Below are 14,780 nucleotides of genomic sequence, written 5' to 3'. Positions count from 1 at the left end.
TCCCCCCCCCACACACACACAAGCGGGGTACCATTTATATTGGGACAAGTGTGGGAATACAGAACAGTAGAACATTTGTTATACTAATTGGATTATTCTCCAATTCTGGATTTCAAATAAAAGCTATAGTACCATCTGAATTACATGATAGTATTGGCAACTGCAAATTCAGAGCTGTAAAAATACCAACTATGCTCAGTATCTAATGCACATTAAAAACACAAAAAAAATCACGTTTTCTTCATATACTGCATTGTCGGTATAAAATGAAAAATCATTACAAGCTGCAGCTCAGACTCTGGGTAGTGTATGTTTTTGGACAAGCATCAAATCATATATATCCCTGCAACCAGAAGAGTCGAATGGCCTTTACAGAATGTTACTTTTGTAAATCGGCCATCAGGGCAAAAAAAATGTAGTTTTATGTGCCACCAAGAGCTAATTTTATTTTATTTTAAAGATCAGTTTCTTTGGGAAAATGAGTGATCCACACGAATTACCCCTTGCTGAATTCAGAATTTTGTCTAATTTTCTGAAATGTTCATCTGTCAGGGTTAACCCATAGGATAGGGTTCACACTTTTTTCCACCACAAGCTAATGCAAGTTGTGGTTTAAATCACAAAAGTAGGAAAAATGGACTATCAGTTACACAAATGTAGAAACTGTGGTGAATGTTTTTCTTTTACAACTTTGATTGTTCCTGAAAACTGGGAAGATGGTGATTGCAGTACTACAACCTTTTATTGCTGCCATCTTTTTCTTGTGTGGCAGTTTATCCCTATTTTTCAATAAAAAAACAAAATATTACTATGTTTTGGATATTTTCTCCCTTCCTCCAAAGGAATCCACTATCTATGTGTTCCTTTAAAATCGCCAAGATGTGGGGTAAAATGACACAACTTTGGCCTGGATACCTTTTTGGGAAGAATGTGTAGAAGGCCTAAGCATGAAGTGCCTCAAGCATAAAAAAGGGCTCCGCACTGGGGGTGGAGATCCTCAGCAGCTAAGGAGTTGAAGATGTGATGAAAATACTGACCCTTTGTCAAAATTGACTGTGTAATATTTTGCTGTGTATGCCTTTTCCTGTTCAGCTCTTAAAATGCAAACTTAATCTTTTTGACTCCCTTTCATAACACTGTTATTAAGGGTACAGCTTTAACTTAAGATTCACAAAAGAGGCGCTACTCCTAGCCTCTTGTTGTTGTCACCCAAAATATTGCTGCATTATGGGATTGTCTTTATAGGACAGGCGAGCACAACACAAAGAACGTTGCCCAAGTATTACCAAACACTCCACTAACAAAACAAAAAAATCTATTAACTTTGCCAATGCTTGTTTATTGGGTAAAATCCTCCTTTACCTACAGCTTTCTAGTGTTATCCTCTCTTAAAACCTTCAAGCAGTGAGTCAAAATATACATTTTAATGTATTTGCGGTGAGACACCTCTCTCTACAGTCACTAATCCCACTCTTCCTAAACTGCCCCACTGGTTATATTTTAACATACGCGGTGCGTGGAGTTTAACATCTGTACATTTTATTTAATGACTGTCTGCGTACACGTTACACACATTAATGACAAAAACATCCTTATTTCGCCGTGCTTTTTACTCTCTGCTCTTCAGTGTTGTGGGCGGTAACACAGGTTATTGGGTTCACAATTAATTAACTCTAATTACATCCCAAGAAAATCATAGGTGAGATAATTTCATAATGTTCAGTGTTTCTGAATATGCTGATGGAAGTTAACATGTGTGAACCTGATGAACCCTGAGGTCAACCTGGTCACGTACCAGGAAAGTGCGTACATCAGAGCTCGCGATTGAGTCATGTTTGTGTAACATGCCTGCTGCATGCTTTACTGGAGTTTTAATGATGGGAACTTGTTTGTAAATACAGACCTAAGCCTGTGTGTGCCTTTCCCTTCCGCTTTGCTGTTAAATTTGTCCTACATTTAATGTTCTTAGCTACTGCTTGCTTAAGATACTTTGGTCTGCTGCAACTGTGCCTACTCAAGTCATACCTCCCTGTAGCAAGGACTACCTTCAACATGAAGGTTTGAAATCCAATGGAAGATAAGATTCCGTCTTCTGGTGAGGCATCACGGTTCCTTTCTCCTAGTATTTTGGGTCGCAGTGCTGATAGGCGCAGTGGGAAGCAGCAGTTAGTGTCTTTGCAGGTGCTTTTTGGAGCCTGCCACCCCTTCACTGAGAAGCCACCATGACCAATAAGAACTCCTGGAAAAGTGCACACTACTGTAGTATTTTGTGAGATACAGGTCACAGGAGCGGCTCGTGTAAGAAGCGTTTACGTGGAGTGCTCGCCCAAGCAGTGAAAATGAGGGTGCTTACATCACAAAAACCTGAGGTGGCAAAGCTTTCATTGCCATAGAGCTTGGATAATCAGTAGCTTGAGCTGTAGGATATGAAGTGGTCAGAGTAGCCCACGAATAAAACCAACAGCAGGAAATAAAAACTAGTAGAAATTAAATTAAGAAGTAGTGACTCTGGTCAAAACATGCATTCATGGAGATGGGTGAAAAAAAGCTTTCCTGAAGGGCTTGAGAGTGAAGCTACAGGAGGGTAGGCGACAGGGGCAGCTGCTAAACTCAGTGCCCAAGTTAAAGATCCTGCAGAGGGGCAAAGGGGCCAAGTCCAGAGCTGCAAGAGTGCAAAAAAGTAAGAATAGGACAGTGACAAAGACAAAAAGGGATGGGAAATATTAAATCTGGAACATGCGACGAACGTATCCTCTTTCCTGAAACCTAGTGCAAGAGGATATCAAACTACTTCGAGACCAGGACCCACTCAGATCAAATGGCGATAAACAAACTTGTTCTGTTCCTTCACAACTAGGTACTCTTAATTAACCTGTAAGTTCTTCCTAAACAGTGTTCTGTGAGATGTCTGAGTGAAATGTTCTAGATGTCCTGAATCATCTTTGGTGACTGCTGTATCCTTTTCATGTAGAAACACTCTAACACATTCTTTCCTCTATCCTTTTTTCGTGTAGTTCTTGTATGGGAAATAGTTTATTTGTATTAACAAGAATTATCAAGAATGGCGTGCCCTTGTCATCATAGGAGCTAAAAAGTCTCCTTTAGAAGTATGAAAGGGAGTTTCTAAATGTATTCCGGTCAACATTTAGGGTTTTGTAAATGGTTGCTATGTCTTTATGTATGATTTATGTCAATTTGATATCTTTGTTGAAAAGATCATCTATAGCACAGGAATTACAGAATAAGTGGCACAGGGCTAGATCTGGGCTAGGTTTCCAGGATATTGTCAGAATGTTAATTTACACATATGTTTAATTTAGGTTGAAGTTCAAATATGGCATGGATACAACCATGTTGTATGTTGGATGAGTGTTCTTCTTTTCCAAAAAAAAACAGTTGAAACATTATATGATGCTTGTTCTTCCGTTTCTTAAAAACAGTTGAAGCATTGCATTTTCTCTCTAAATTAGTATAACACAACTGTTGATTCTGTTATTACAAGCCTGCAACCACTGACGACTTAACTCTGGAATAAAATAGGCTAATTCTAATCTAAGTAGAATCTTTTCAACTGAACCTCTAAATGGTCTTGAATAAGAAAAATAAGCCAACTTTGGCTGCAAAGTGGCTATAATGATGGCAATGAAAATACACACACACACATACACAAGGATAACTATAAGATCGCTTTTGAAAAAATGTAATACACCTAAGTTAAAACAAATTAATTACACTTTTTAAAAATCGAAAATAGTCATGTTTTTAAATTAATTAAATGTATAACGTTTAACCAAGTTTACTAATTATTAAATAGAAATGTTGGAGAAGTTGAATATGTTTTACATTAATGTTTAAAATTAATATGCACTAATTAAATATTTTAAAAATAATTTAACATTTAATACACTTAATTAAATTAATTAGTGTGCTGTAAAATATTATTATTTCCAGGTTAACAAATTTAATCATTTAAAATGTATATTATTTATTTGTATTTTTCATTAAAAATATATACTTTATTAAATTTCACTTTACTGTCCTATAGATACATGTCTTTCACCAGATAAAAGTCACTAGAACTTGAAGTTGAATTGAGCCCAATCCAACTCTTGCCTTCTGAAACTGATTGACACCTAAAGCAGTCTTGGTGCACTAAGCATTGACCATTCTGACACTATATGTTTGGCAAAGTGAAGCAGCATATATATAGCAGAATCAACCAGCGAAGCACTGCCCTATATTTTGCATCTGGAAACTTCCAAGCAATGATATGGCTATAGTTTGTATGCTTTATTGACAGCCCTGCATGGCAGGGGTTCCTTTTAATACATCTAATTTGAGCAAGTGTATCCTTTGTGGCCACCTAAGCAAGACACTGTACTTGGATTAAAAAAAATCTAAAGCATTTGTAAATACTCTTCTCTCTAAAATCTCAAGTCAAGTCGGTTGTTATGGAAGACTGTAATGTAGAATCTTGAAACTTGCTGGTCAGTAGAGCTCTGCGCTGTAATTCAGCTTGTTGTGGTGCATCTACACCTCGATGCTCCAACCCAATTATTAAATATTAGGAGTGTAGCCTAAAACCAAATGTAATATATCATTAGATAATCTTACCAGATCTAGTACAAGTAATCTGAATATAAGCAATTGTGGTAGACTTGTACCATCCATCAATGTTTAACCTTTGCTATTGCTAACTGTAAGCTCCTGTATGTTAGGAGGTGTAGAGATCGTCTTTCCAGAAAGATATAGTGAATTGAATATAGTAGCTACCTAAGAACATTCCTTTTACTGCTTTTTTTTATTTTTGCACCCGACAAAATGACTAAGTATGCCACTCATGGATTGTATTATTTTCTATCCTTTTTTCTTGCCATATTACTGGTGATAAGTTGGGGGGGGGGGGGCAGGGGGAGTATGAAACCTCAAAGTCTAACCAACTTTCATTGTTATGATATTTCGACTGACCTGTTGTTTTATAAAGCCTTTCTACTGGAGTGTTAAGTGATGCTCTTTCTTTAAGTATTGAACACATTTAGTGTTGTTGTATTTTATTACTGTGCTTTGGCCCTCTTTTGTGGGGTGTAGTGGTAAGCTGCCCATGTGGGCTCCGCTCTCCATACTGTAAATATGAGATGTAGAGAGTTGCCTTTTACGGTCCAGGATTATATCTCAAGTTGACTTGGATGGAGGAGTTGAAGCACAGGTGGCCTGCAAAACGCAACTTTAGAAATCCATTCACATCTTTAGAGATGCTAAGAAGGAGGGATGTGAACACTAGCAATGGAGTAGCCCTGAAGCAGCCAGGAACCAGCCCCAAATCCTTCATAAGCCAATGAACCTGCTAAAAAAGGGAAGAAATCTAATTCTGCATACTCTGGAATATGAAGAAAGAGGGAGTTGCCATAATTCAGACAGTAGTTGAGCCGCAAATGTTCGACTGGTTTTCTAGTTTACAGGGGAAGAAGAGGAAGGATTTTTCTAAGTGTGTGTAACAAACAGAAACAAGAGCCTGGGAGTAGGCCAATGTGTTTAGAGAAGGAGCACTCATTGTCAAACCAGATGTCCATTTTTTGTACTGCTGGCGATCCTAGGTCGTGGGGCCACCAAGCATGAGATCAGAAGATATCACTTTAATAAAAAATAAAGGAACTCCTTCTTTTCATGTTACGTTTAAGGCCGGGACCGTGCATCCAGAGGGCAGTACTTGCATACATGACCAGAAATTGGCCTGACTAGAGTTGTAGTTTTTGGAAAAGGAGGTGATGATTTGTGTGTTATCAGCATAAGAGAGCGTGTCAAAACCAAAAGAGTGGATCAAACCCCAACATCAAGTAAGTTTAAAGGTGGATGGAATGGGAGACAATGTTGTATGCGACTGACAGATCCAGTAAGGATTATGGCCGCATTCTGATCTCTGTCCAAAAGCACCTTGATGGCATATTAATGACAGCCAGTACAGTTGATTCAGAGTTGTGGAGGGCTCAAATGGCGAACTTGGATGGATCAAGAAGGTCATTAAATTCCAGGAATGGGACAGTTGGAGATGTATATCCTTTTCCTAGATTTTAGTTGGAAAAGGCAGTAGAGATAACGAACAGTAGAGATATCAGACATCCCTTACATAAAGTGTATGGGATGGCTGAAGGTCATTTTAACACAGTAACTTCAAAAGTATTTTTACAAGTGTCTGGAACTGTGGCTGACCGGATAGAGGTGTTGCAGAGGTGGGTCAGGACCAAATAACAGAGATCGGGGGCAAGTTTCTAATCTGGAAAGGGTGGGGGTCACCAGAAGAGCCTCATTTAACCCCAGATAACAGAGTCTATGTCGAGATCAATGAAACAACACTGATATCCAGTCAAAACGTTTTGCGACTTTGTAACAATATTTTTGCGTGTGGTATAATCACTTTACCCATTTGTCTAAAAACTGCACTTAACAATTTGTTTCTGTTATAATGATATTTGCAAGTTTTATTTTCATTTGAATTGATATATACTAAACTTCATCCACCCATTTACAGCAAATAATGACAATTTCAAATGATCCGGACCTTCTACTCCCTGTTCTCTTGGCTGGAGTGGATGCATTTACATTTTTAGATCCTGTTAATATGATTAGGTGTGACAGGCAGTATGGATTGTAATGAGCATACATGCATATTTAGCGGTTCGAGGCTAATTCCCCAACCTAAAAGTACTGGTGAACATATATTCCACATGGACAAAACACTAAGGGCAAGATGAACGACCTGACAAATAGCGCCTTGCATTTGCAGCTCGCAATTTGCAAGGCGCTATTTGCCATGTACATCAGTGTGTTTAACACTGTTTGTGATGTGGGCGCAAATTGAGAGGCTCATGAATATTAATGAGCCTGTGGCATTTTGCGACCCCATTGGGAATGATTGGCCCTCCCAGGGATGGAGGCCTGCTGGACTCAACAGACCTCCATGTCTGAGTTTGCCTTTCAATAAATTATTCTTATTTTTTTTTAATGCAGCCCGTTTTCCTTACAGGAAACAGGCTGCATTTAAAAAAATAATAATTAAATGCTTTCGTTTAATTTTTTAAGGGCAGGTAGTGGTCCCTGGGACCACTGCCTGCCCTTAAAAAATATGTTACTTCCTCCAGTGGTACCATTGTAATAGATTTGGCAGGACAGTCTAGTAGGCATTTAATCGCGATGTGCACTTCATGTAGAGCTTTTACCACCAGACACGTTAAACAAGATATCTGTGACACTGGAAAGTAAATTCGGTGGAATGGTGCATGGGCCCGTTTCCTTTTCATCAACACCTAAAATAGTTTGATGGTGGAACAGGCCTCACTCGCAAAGTAATGAATATACACTGAATACAATTGTAGTATAATGAATGTAGATGATTCTCTTGCATGCATACAGAAAAGTTCCCTTCAGCCCAAAAACAAACAAACTTGGTTTTACAGTGCTCAATCACATGTATCTTGGTGCACACTCCCTTATTTCAAAAGTGCTTCTCCTGTTGCAAAGCTCAATATGTCACACATTTTTAAACTTTTCCCCACAGTTTTGTTTCTTCGGAGATTCAAAACAGATGGGTAAACAATGCACTAAAACTATTCTTTATTTAGTGTTTTAGTCCCAATGCATTCCGAGAGTGCCCTTCCAATGCATTACAAGAGTGCCCTTCATCAGGGGGACAACTTTGCAAAAGGCACGACCTATCCCTGCAACACAGCTCTGCAAAAACCTTTATAGAACTATTTTAAAATGCAAAAAGTAAAGACTGTCATTGCGACATATAGCGATCATAACAATCATATCTCAATAATCGATCACAGTGAGCAAAACTAACAGGAATAGTTGAAATGCAAATCCTCCCGCATAAAGCATACAGAATGATATTACAAAGAAATGAAACGGGACCTGGGTGACAGCGTGCAGATACAGGTACCAGGCCAATATGGTACTGTTTTCTTTGCTTTCGACGTCTCATTTACTCTGCTTACTATTCTGGCTTTTTGAAGCCTACATGGGATTCTCTTTAGCACTTTTTGGTGTATTGTTAGTAATCCTGAGTTTTAACATTGTTGGTTTCACTTTTTACATTTCTTTGGCTCTCTGGTCAATCAGACTCTTTTTCTATTTTCTTTTTTCTGATGTTTCGATACAGCCAACAACACATTTTAAGCTTCTGTGTGATTATTTCTTTCTAATATCATATCTTCCTTCTTCCTAAGGGCAGTTTTCAACCTTAACTATTCCAGCTTAGTTTTGCTCACTATTATTGATTATAGAGTTATGTTTGTTACAATCATTATACATCACTTTTTAGTTCGTTTTGGCCCCTGATGAAGGATGTTCCAGGAATGCAGTGGCCCCTTCAACTAACCCACTGTGATGAGATGCATCAAGTGTTATTTCATTCAAGAAATAAAGGATCGTTTTATGTTAATGATTATCTATTTTTGTTGATTCTGTGAAGCAGCAAAACTGTGGTTCAAAATTTGAATAATGTGTGAAATATTTCTCCGCCTCTTGAGCTAAGGGTGTGCTCACCAAGAATTATGATGTCAAGGCGCATGTGATTAAGCACTGCCAAACAATGGAACTTAAACATGTCAGAAACCCCGTTAATTATAGGAATGATAAATATTGATTCTTGTTAAAGGCATACCGGAAAAATATCCACCGTTAACAGGTTAAGAGAACAATGGCAAGAAATTGGGAAACCGAGGAGCCTGCATCAATCTAAAGATTGTCGTAAAGAGGGTTGAGGGTGCTGTCTGGGGTTAACTAACCCATCACAGTCTGAGAGAGTGCCCATCACTGCTTTATAAATATGACTGGTTTCTGAATTCAGCAAGTGCTCTATGTCTTGGTTTTAAAAGCTAGAAAGAATACTGTGTGAAATAAATGAAAAAAGCGGTGTCTATTTAAAAATCATGAATGATTGCTGCTATCTTTAATACTCACGTAAGATCCCATTGTATTTACAAATACCTAAGTTATATAGTCCTGCAAGCTAGCAGCTAAAAATGTGTCCTATTCCAATAGATGTCCCTGCATTTAGCAGGGCTTCTATTTTGTGTAAACCCATTTTAAACAACCATGCAAGCTAAGTGCCTTATTTGCTATATCTGTTCATTACCTTATGAAGAACAAATACACGTAAATGCCACACCTGTAGGTTCTTGTTAATAAAAAAGCTCTTCTATGAACAGTAAATTAATTCTGTAATTTCAGGAAAGGATTTGTCGTGTCGCAGCGACACCGATATGGCTTGTATATTTGGAAAACGGCCGAACAGTAGAAAGCCGACTGAGGTGAGTCTTCTGGTTTTTTGTTGTTGTTTTTTTTATATGTAGATCAGTAATAAGTAGCTTGTAGTCCTCCACACGTAACAAGCTGTTACAGGCTGAAGGAAGCTTTGTAATATTTCAGTGTAACTGTCATAATTGTGAAAAGTGCTTGTTATCAGCAGCAACATCTAATATTCTATAACTGTATAATGAGTGCGTGGATACCCTTTGAAGAAGCATAGGCACATCTGTCATCACTATGAACTACTAGCATTATTCAGCTGGATGGGACTCCGCAAGTGGGGTGGCCGCATCTCACATATGAAGTAGTTATGATGGGTTTTTAGATCCACCTAATCGTGCACTGTTCACTTGGTGCTCCGCACCTTAATTACTCATAACACCTTTTCTATTGTGCTGTTATGGTTCGGCAACAACAGACACCAGGTATGACTACATTATACAGTCCAGTCACACACCCCCATGAACTACTACAGAAATGAATCTTACACATCTCTATATGTTTTTTATTACAGAGCTGCCCCTGACGAAGGCACCGTAGAGGTGCCGAAATGCATTGGGCTCACTTGTAACTTACTTGTAAACTTATGATTATTGAGTGGATATATATATACTATGCCAAAGAATTGAATATGTAAATATGTACTATTGTTTGTACAATTGAAAATGCATTTTACGTACGCTTGTGTTATGAATAATGAAAATAACAAATGAGTAAAAAAAGATGCAATAACTAGAATAAAAATAAAAAGAACCATAACAGCACAATAGAAAAGGTGTTATGAGTAATCAAGGTGCGGAGCACCAAGTGAACAGTGCACGATTAGGTGGATCTAAAAACCCATCATAACTACTTCATATGCCAGGAACGACTACCCTGATTAATCGTAGCACCAGTGGATAAACAGAATAATTCAACCAAAAATAATGGAGTGCTCCTCACGAACCTCACTTTAACACACGCATCTCACATATGACAGCAGCTGTATTCCTGTGCCCTAAGGAGGTACTGCTAGGGAATGTCACTTCTTTTGTTTGCATTGTGTTGTGTTCAGCTTTGTTTTTGTTTCTTCGACGACTACGTTATCTGTGTAATTTTTGCTAGCACAGTATCCACTGGATTTTTTTTTTGCTCTCATTTTGGCCTCTTAATGTGAATTTTTGTTTGTTTCACTCCTTCTTTCTAATCCCCAATGAACCCCTGCGGTGCAGGAGGGAGATGGGGGCGGGGGTGGGACTGTATCTTAGAGGCTCAAAAATGAATATATTAGTATCTTTTTACAAATACAGTTTGACCTACAGTGTAAATACCCAATAAATCATCATGAGTTAAAAACTGCTGTAGGAACCAGAATGAAGAGACAATATAAGCGGTAAACTCTTGTATTTCGCCTTTTAATAAGAATATTCCTTACTATGGGTTTTAACTTCTACCCTGTAGCAAAAACCTTTTTATTTTGGAAGTCATTTCCAGACTGCACAAATGCAGTGTTGCCCAAACTGTTGCAGCAGTTCATGGCTTAACCTGTTTCACACTTTGGGTGGAAATGTGCCTTTTGCTTACATTTTGTTGACTCTTCTGGGAAGGGAATGTAGATTGGATCGCCTGTCATATCTTGGATTGCCTTCTATTTTATCATCCAACTGATTTCTCGTTTAATGGTTAGAGATGTGCCATATGGTCTAATGTTATGAAATATGGGGTCTTGTAAAAGAAAGTAGTGGTGACTAGGTCATTAATGTCTCTTTCCCCCACGTCATCTGATGATGCAAGCATGAAACGTTGTGCTGCGGTCTGTTGTCTAGTGTGGTGTATTTTGCTAGTGGTAAACTATCCACTAGGGTGAAGAGTACCGGGCTCTAGTATTGAAGGTGGGTAAAACCAGCCAGTAAATTAAAAGTGCTGAAGTCTAATACATGGTGGGAATGTGTAGTGATGTCCGCTCTATGACGGTGGTTTAGAATGATTTTCTGTCATAGGTAAGCATTGAAGAATGGATATTGTTAGTTTTTATATTAAGTTGTGGAGAATGTTCTGGGTTGAGGGGAGGCTCAGCAGGTGTGAGTGCATCTGTGAAGAGGGGAGAGTAATAGGAATGGGATGACATGGAGAGCAGACCTGAGTTGGAAGGGAATGAGGAGAGAATGAGGAGAGAAGCAATAATAGTATTGATACCCAAGATGAGGGGGGTTAGAAGAGAAGAGCTATGAGATAAAAAGTGTTAGGCTGAGGAGGCAAGGGAAGGTTAGAGGCTACCTCGAAGGTTAGGGCAACAGTGAAAAGCCTACAAAAAGGAGTGTTGAAAATCGGAGTGCTGGTGGTAGAAGATGGTTTAGAGAAAGAATATAAGAGTGAGAAGAAGGCCAGGTGAGGCCTGAGATGAAAGGTAAGGGTGAAATGGGACATGTGTAAGGTGTATGATGAGGTGGAGTAGGACATGTAAAAGGTGAGGATCAACTTGAAGAGAGAATTGAATATACAGGTAAAGTTAGAAGTTAAGGTGGAATGTGGCTGAAGAGGAGGAAACAAAATCTAAGGTACAGGTTGAATGAGATGGTGGAGAGGTGAGTTGGTATTTGATGTTCAGATGGTGAGGTTCACAGCAGGTGAGCATGTGAGTGATGACAAAGGAACCAAGTGTGCATCCTTGTGGGATTTAATGTTGTGAGCTTGGTGATGGGCATCTATATGGCATATTAGTCAGTGTAGGTCGGATGTTCTGCCTAATGTGTTCTCTTGGTGATAGTCCACCACATGGCACATCTGTGCTGTGGTTGATTCATCCAGGTTGTTCCATGTAATACCAAGAGGGTGGAATCCTAAAATATAGCTGCTTTTCTAAGGAACAAGATGGTTCAACAAATGTATTATTCAGATAAAAAGATATAAACGTGTTCCATTTAGTGCTGTGCCGTGAGGTGACTAATTATGGCTGCATGCTCATTAAATCAGGGCTTCTTTGATATTTCTCATATTAATCAGGATCGTAGTGATTCAGAGATTGGTTTCTGATTAGGCTTTGGTTATACCACATTTCTAATTGAGCAGGATTCAGAAAACGGCAGCACTCTATTTATGTATTTTGAATATTCTCATGGTCTGCATATGTAGAGGCTCTGTCAATGAATGCATTTATTTAGACCAGCTGTCTGATCACAGTAGGTCTGTAAATATTCCAGCACTTACATTATGCTTAAATTCTGATTATAACGCAGGTCAGCATGCATCATTTTCTAACTATACCATTGTTGTTTTTTAGGTCTCGCCTGTCGATGCGCATGCGCATCGAGCAAGGCGAGAGTATTGCGAGTTATCCACTCTTTATCCACACTGCAAGGAATCGTGGCGATTCCTTGCAGTGCCCGTGACTTTTAAGCTCAATGCGCATGTGCATTGAGCTTAAAAGCGCGTGCACAGCCGCCCGCATTCCTCCGACACCTTTGAAGTGAAGCTTAGCTTCACTTCAAAGGCCCGGCTTCTTCACACCCACATGCCGCTCTGCCCCGCTCCGCCCCCTCCCCTGAGTCATCCTGCCTGCCCCTTCCCGCCGTGTCGCATTTCTCCTCCCCCCTCCCCTCTCTTCCCTCCGTCTTGTTTTTAAAGTTCCGTTGTTTGTAATGTATTTGTTTTAATCATGAGGAACTAGCTTGTATTAATGTCTCCCGAAGACATAGTAACATTGAACCTTGCTTTGTATTTTCTGTTGTTTGTTAAAGTTTAAGGTATTTGTAGTCGTTTTATATTCTTGAATGTATTCAATAGGTATCGCGAGATTTAAACTGATAGCATTCTCTGCTTGTTAGGCTATCATAAATCAGATTATTAAATCAAATAGTTAGTCTTTTAAGAACGTATTTTGTACAATATTTCACTTGCGGCTGCATTTAAGGAATAGCCAGATTGCCTTTTAAATACAGGTAAAATAAGTTCGTTATTCTTTACTGATCCTTTCTCCACGCTTCCTATCTGCTCCTGAAAACATCTTAATTATTTGTTGTAGCAGTGCACTTATGTATTCATTTATGTAGTTGAGTACGTGGTTGAAAGGTCTATTCAAGGACATTCGCTGCATCTGAAGTCAGGCACTTTTAGGCTCTAAACGCGCGTTTCACGGGAAATGAACTTTATCCCGCACAACAGTGGCACGGCCACAGAACAGAAGACACTGCTTTAGGCTTGCTTTAGAGGAGTGAAAATGCATGTCTGTGCTTGGAAAGGGGAAGCGGGGGCAGAAGCAATGAAGATAAAATACCATAATCTGCTAATCATAATAATAACTGCCAAGAGCAGAAATGTAGCCAGTGCTTTCATGAAATGCTTTCTACCTTCCTCAATTACTGGCTAAACAGGATTCTTGAAGGTTCATGTGCTGAAACTTGTTCTTGAACAGAGTTGCTAAGTTCAAGGTGTGCGACCCTGGGTGTAAGAATGTCTGGCATGCGGAGTGATGAGATGTACTTACATCTGACCAGTTTGGTCAAATACAAGAAGCAAAACAAATAAATCCAATACGAAGTAATTAGAACTGTTTGAATGTATGAGACTACTTTTTGCAGGTGATTAGTCAATCGAGAAGCAACACGTCCTTTTAAATTATTTTCTTTCCTAGTCGGTCAAACATTTTTTTTTAAAAACATAGTTTTATTGTTTTTCAAAGTTTATACCTTACATACCGTGGCTTAAGCGTGCACAGTAATTCCAACAAACGTCTTACAATATTACTTGCAACAGGCTCCAACATTTCCTATTCGTCGTCTTGCAGGGACATATTTGAGTGTCGTAAATGTTGTACATTTTACAAGTCCATTACGATGTTACTGTCGGTAGCCCAAATCTGCCAATAAATAACACCCTTTTAACTTTCGCATCTGTACTACACTCCTGTAGTCGGTTATAACAATTCTCATCACAGCAAATAATATGTCAAACCCTCAACGGCCCCTCCCCCTCCCCTTCGTCCTGGGTCCCTACAAAACTTCTAGTGTCAGTCTTCGGCACTTACATGATTGTATCTTATATCATAAACTTTGCATATTACATACTTCCATATACGCTCCCCTCACTCACCCTCACTCACCCTCACTCACCCTCACTCACCCTCACCCACTCTCACCCTCACTCACACTCACTCACCCTCACTCACCCTCACTCACCCTCACTCACCCTCACTCACCCTCAACCCCTCACCCTCACACAGTGCAATAGGTCTCGGAGCATTTGAGTTAGAGCTTTTAGAAATGTTTATGGCTTTTTTTTTTTTAATTCTTTAGCATTGGCTACAGGAAACAAAAATGCTTAAGATTTACAAAAAAACCCATAAACAATTCTAAAAGCACTAACTCTAATGCTGCGAGACCTATTGCATTTCCAATGCTTGTTTCTTTCGTTTCTGATGGATACTTCTAAACGCAGATTCCTCACATTAAAATACTCCCAGGCACCATACTGGAACCAGATAACTTTCCTCTAGC

General features: G+C 39.1%; 1 protein-coding gene across 2 annotated transcripts in view; it reads left to right on the top strand.

Annotated features, from left to right (window-relative positions):
* The window catches only part of PINX1 (PIN2 (TERF1) interacting telomerase inhibitor 1), a 533,850-nt gene that overhangs the window by 301,489 nt on the left and 217,581 nt on the right, over window positions 1–14,780 (top strand). For both annotated transcript variants that reach the window (XM_078647562.1, XM_078647563.1), the window contains exon 6: window positions 9,232–9,311. In XM_078647562.1, coding sequence (XP_078503688.1) covers window positions 9,232–9,311 — 80 coding nt within the window. The remainder of the gene's footprint in view (window positions 1–9,231; window positions 9,312–14,780) is intronic.

Source organism: Lissotriton helveticus, chromosome 6, assembly GCF_964261635.1.
Source record: "Lissotriton helveticus chromosome 6, aLisHel1.1, whole genome shotgun sequence".
Lineage (NCBI taxonomy): Eukaryota > Metazoa > Chordata > Amphibia > Caudata > Salamandridae > Lissotriton > Lissotriton helveticus.
This window is presented reverse-complemented; position numbering and strand designations above follow the sequence as displayed.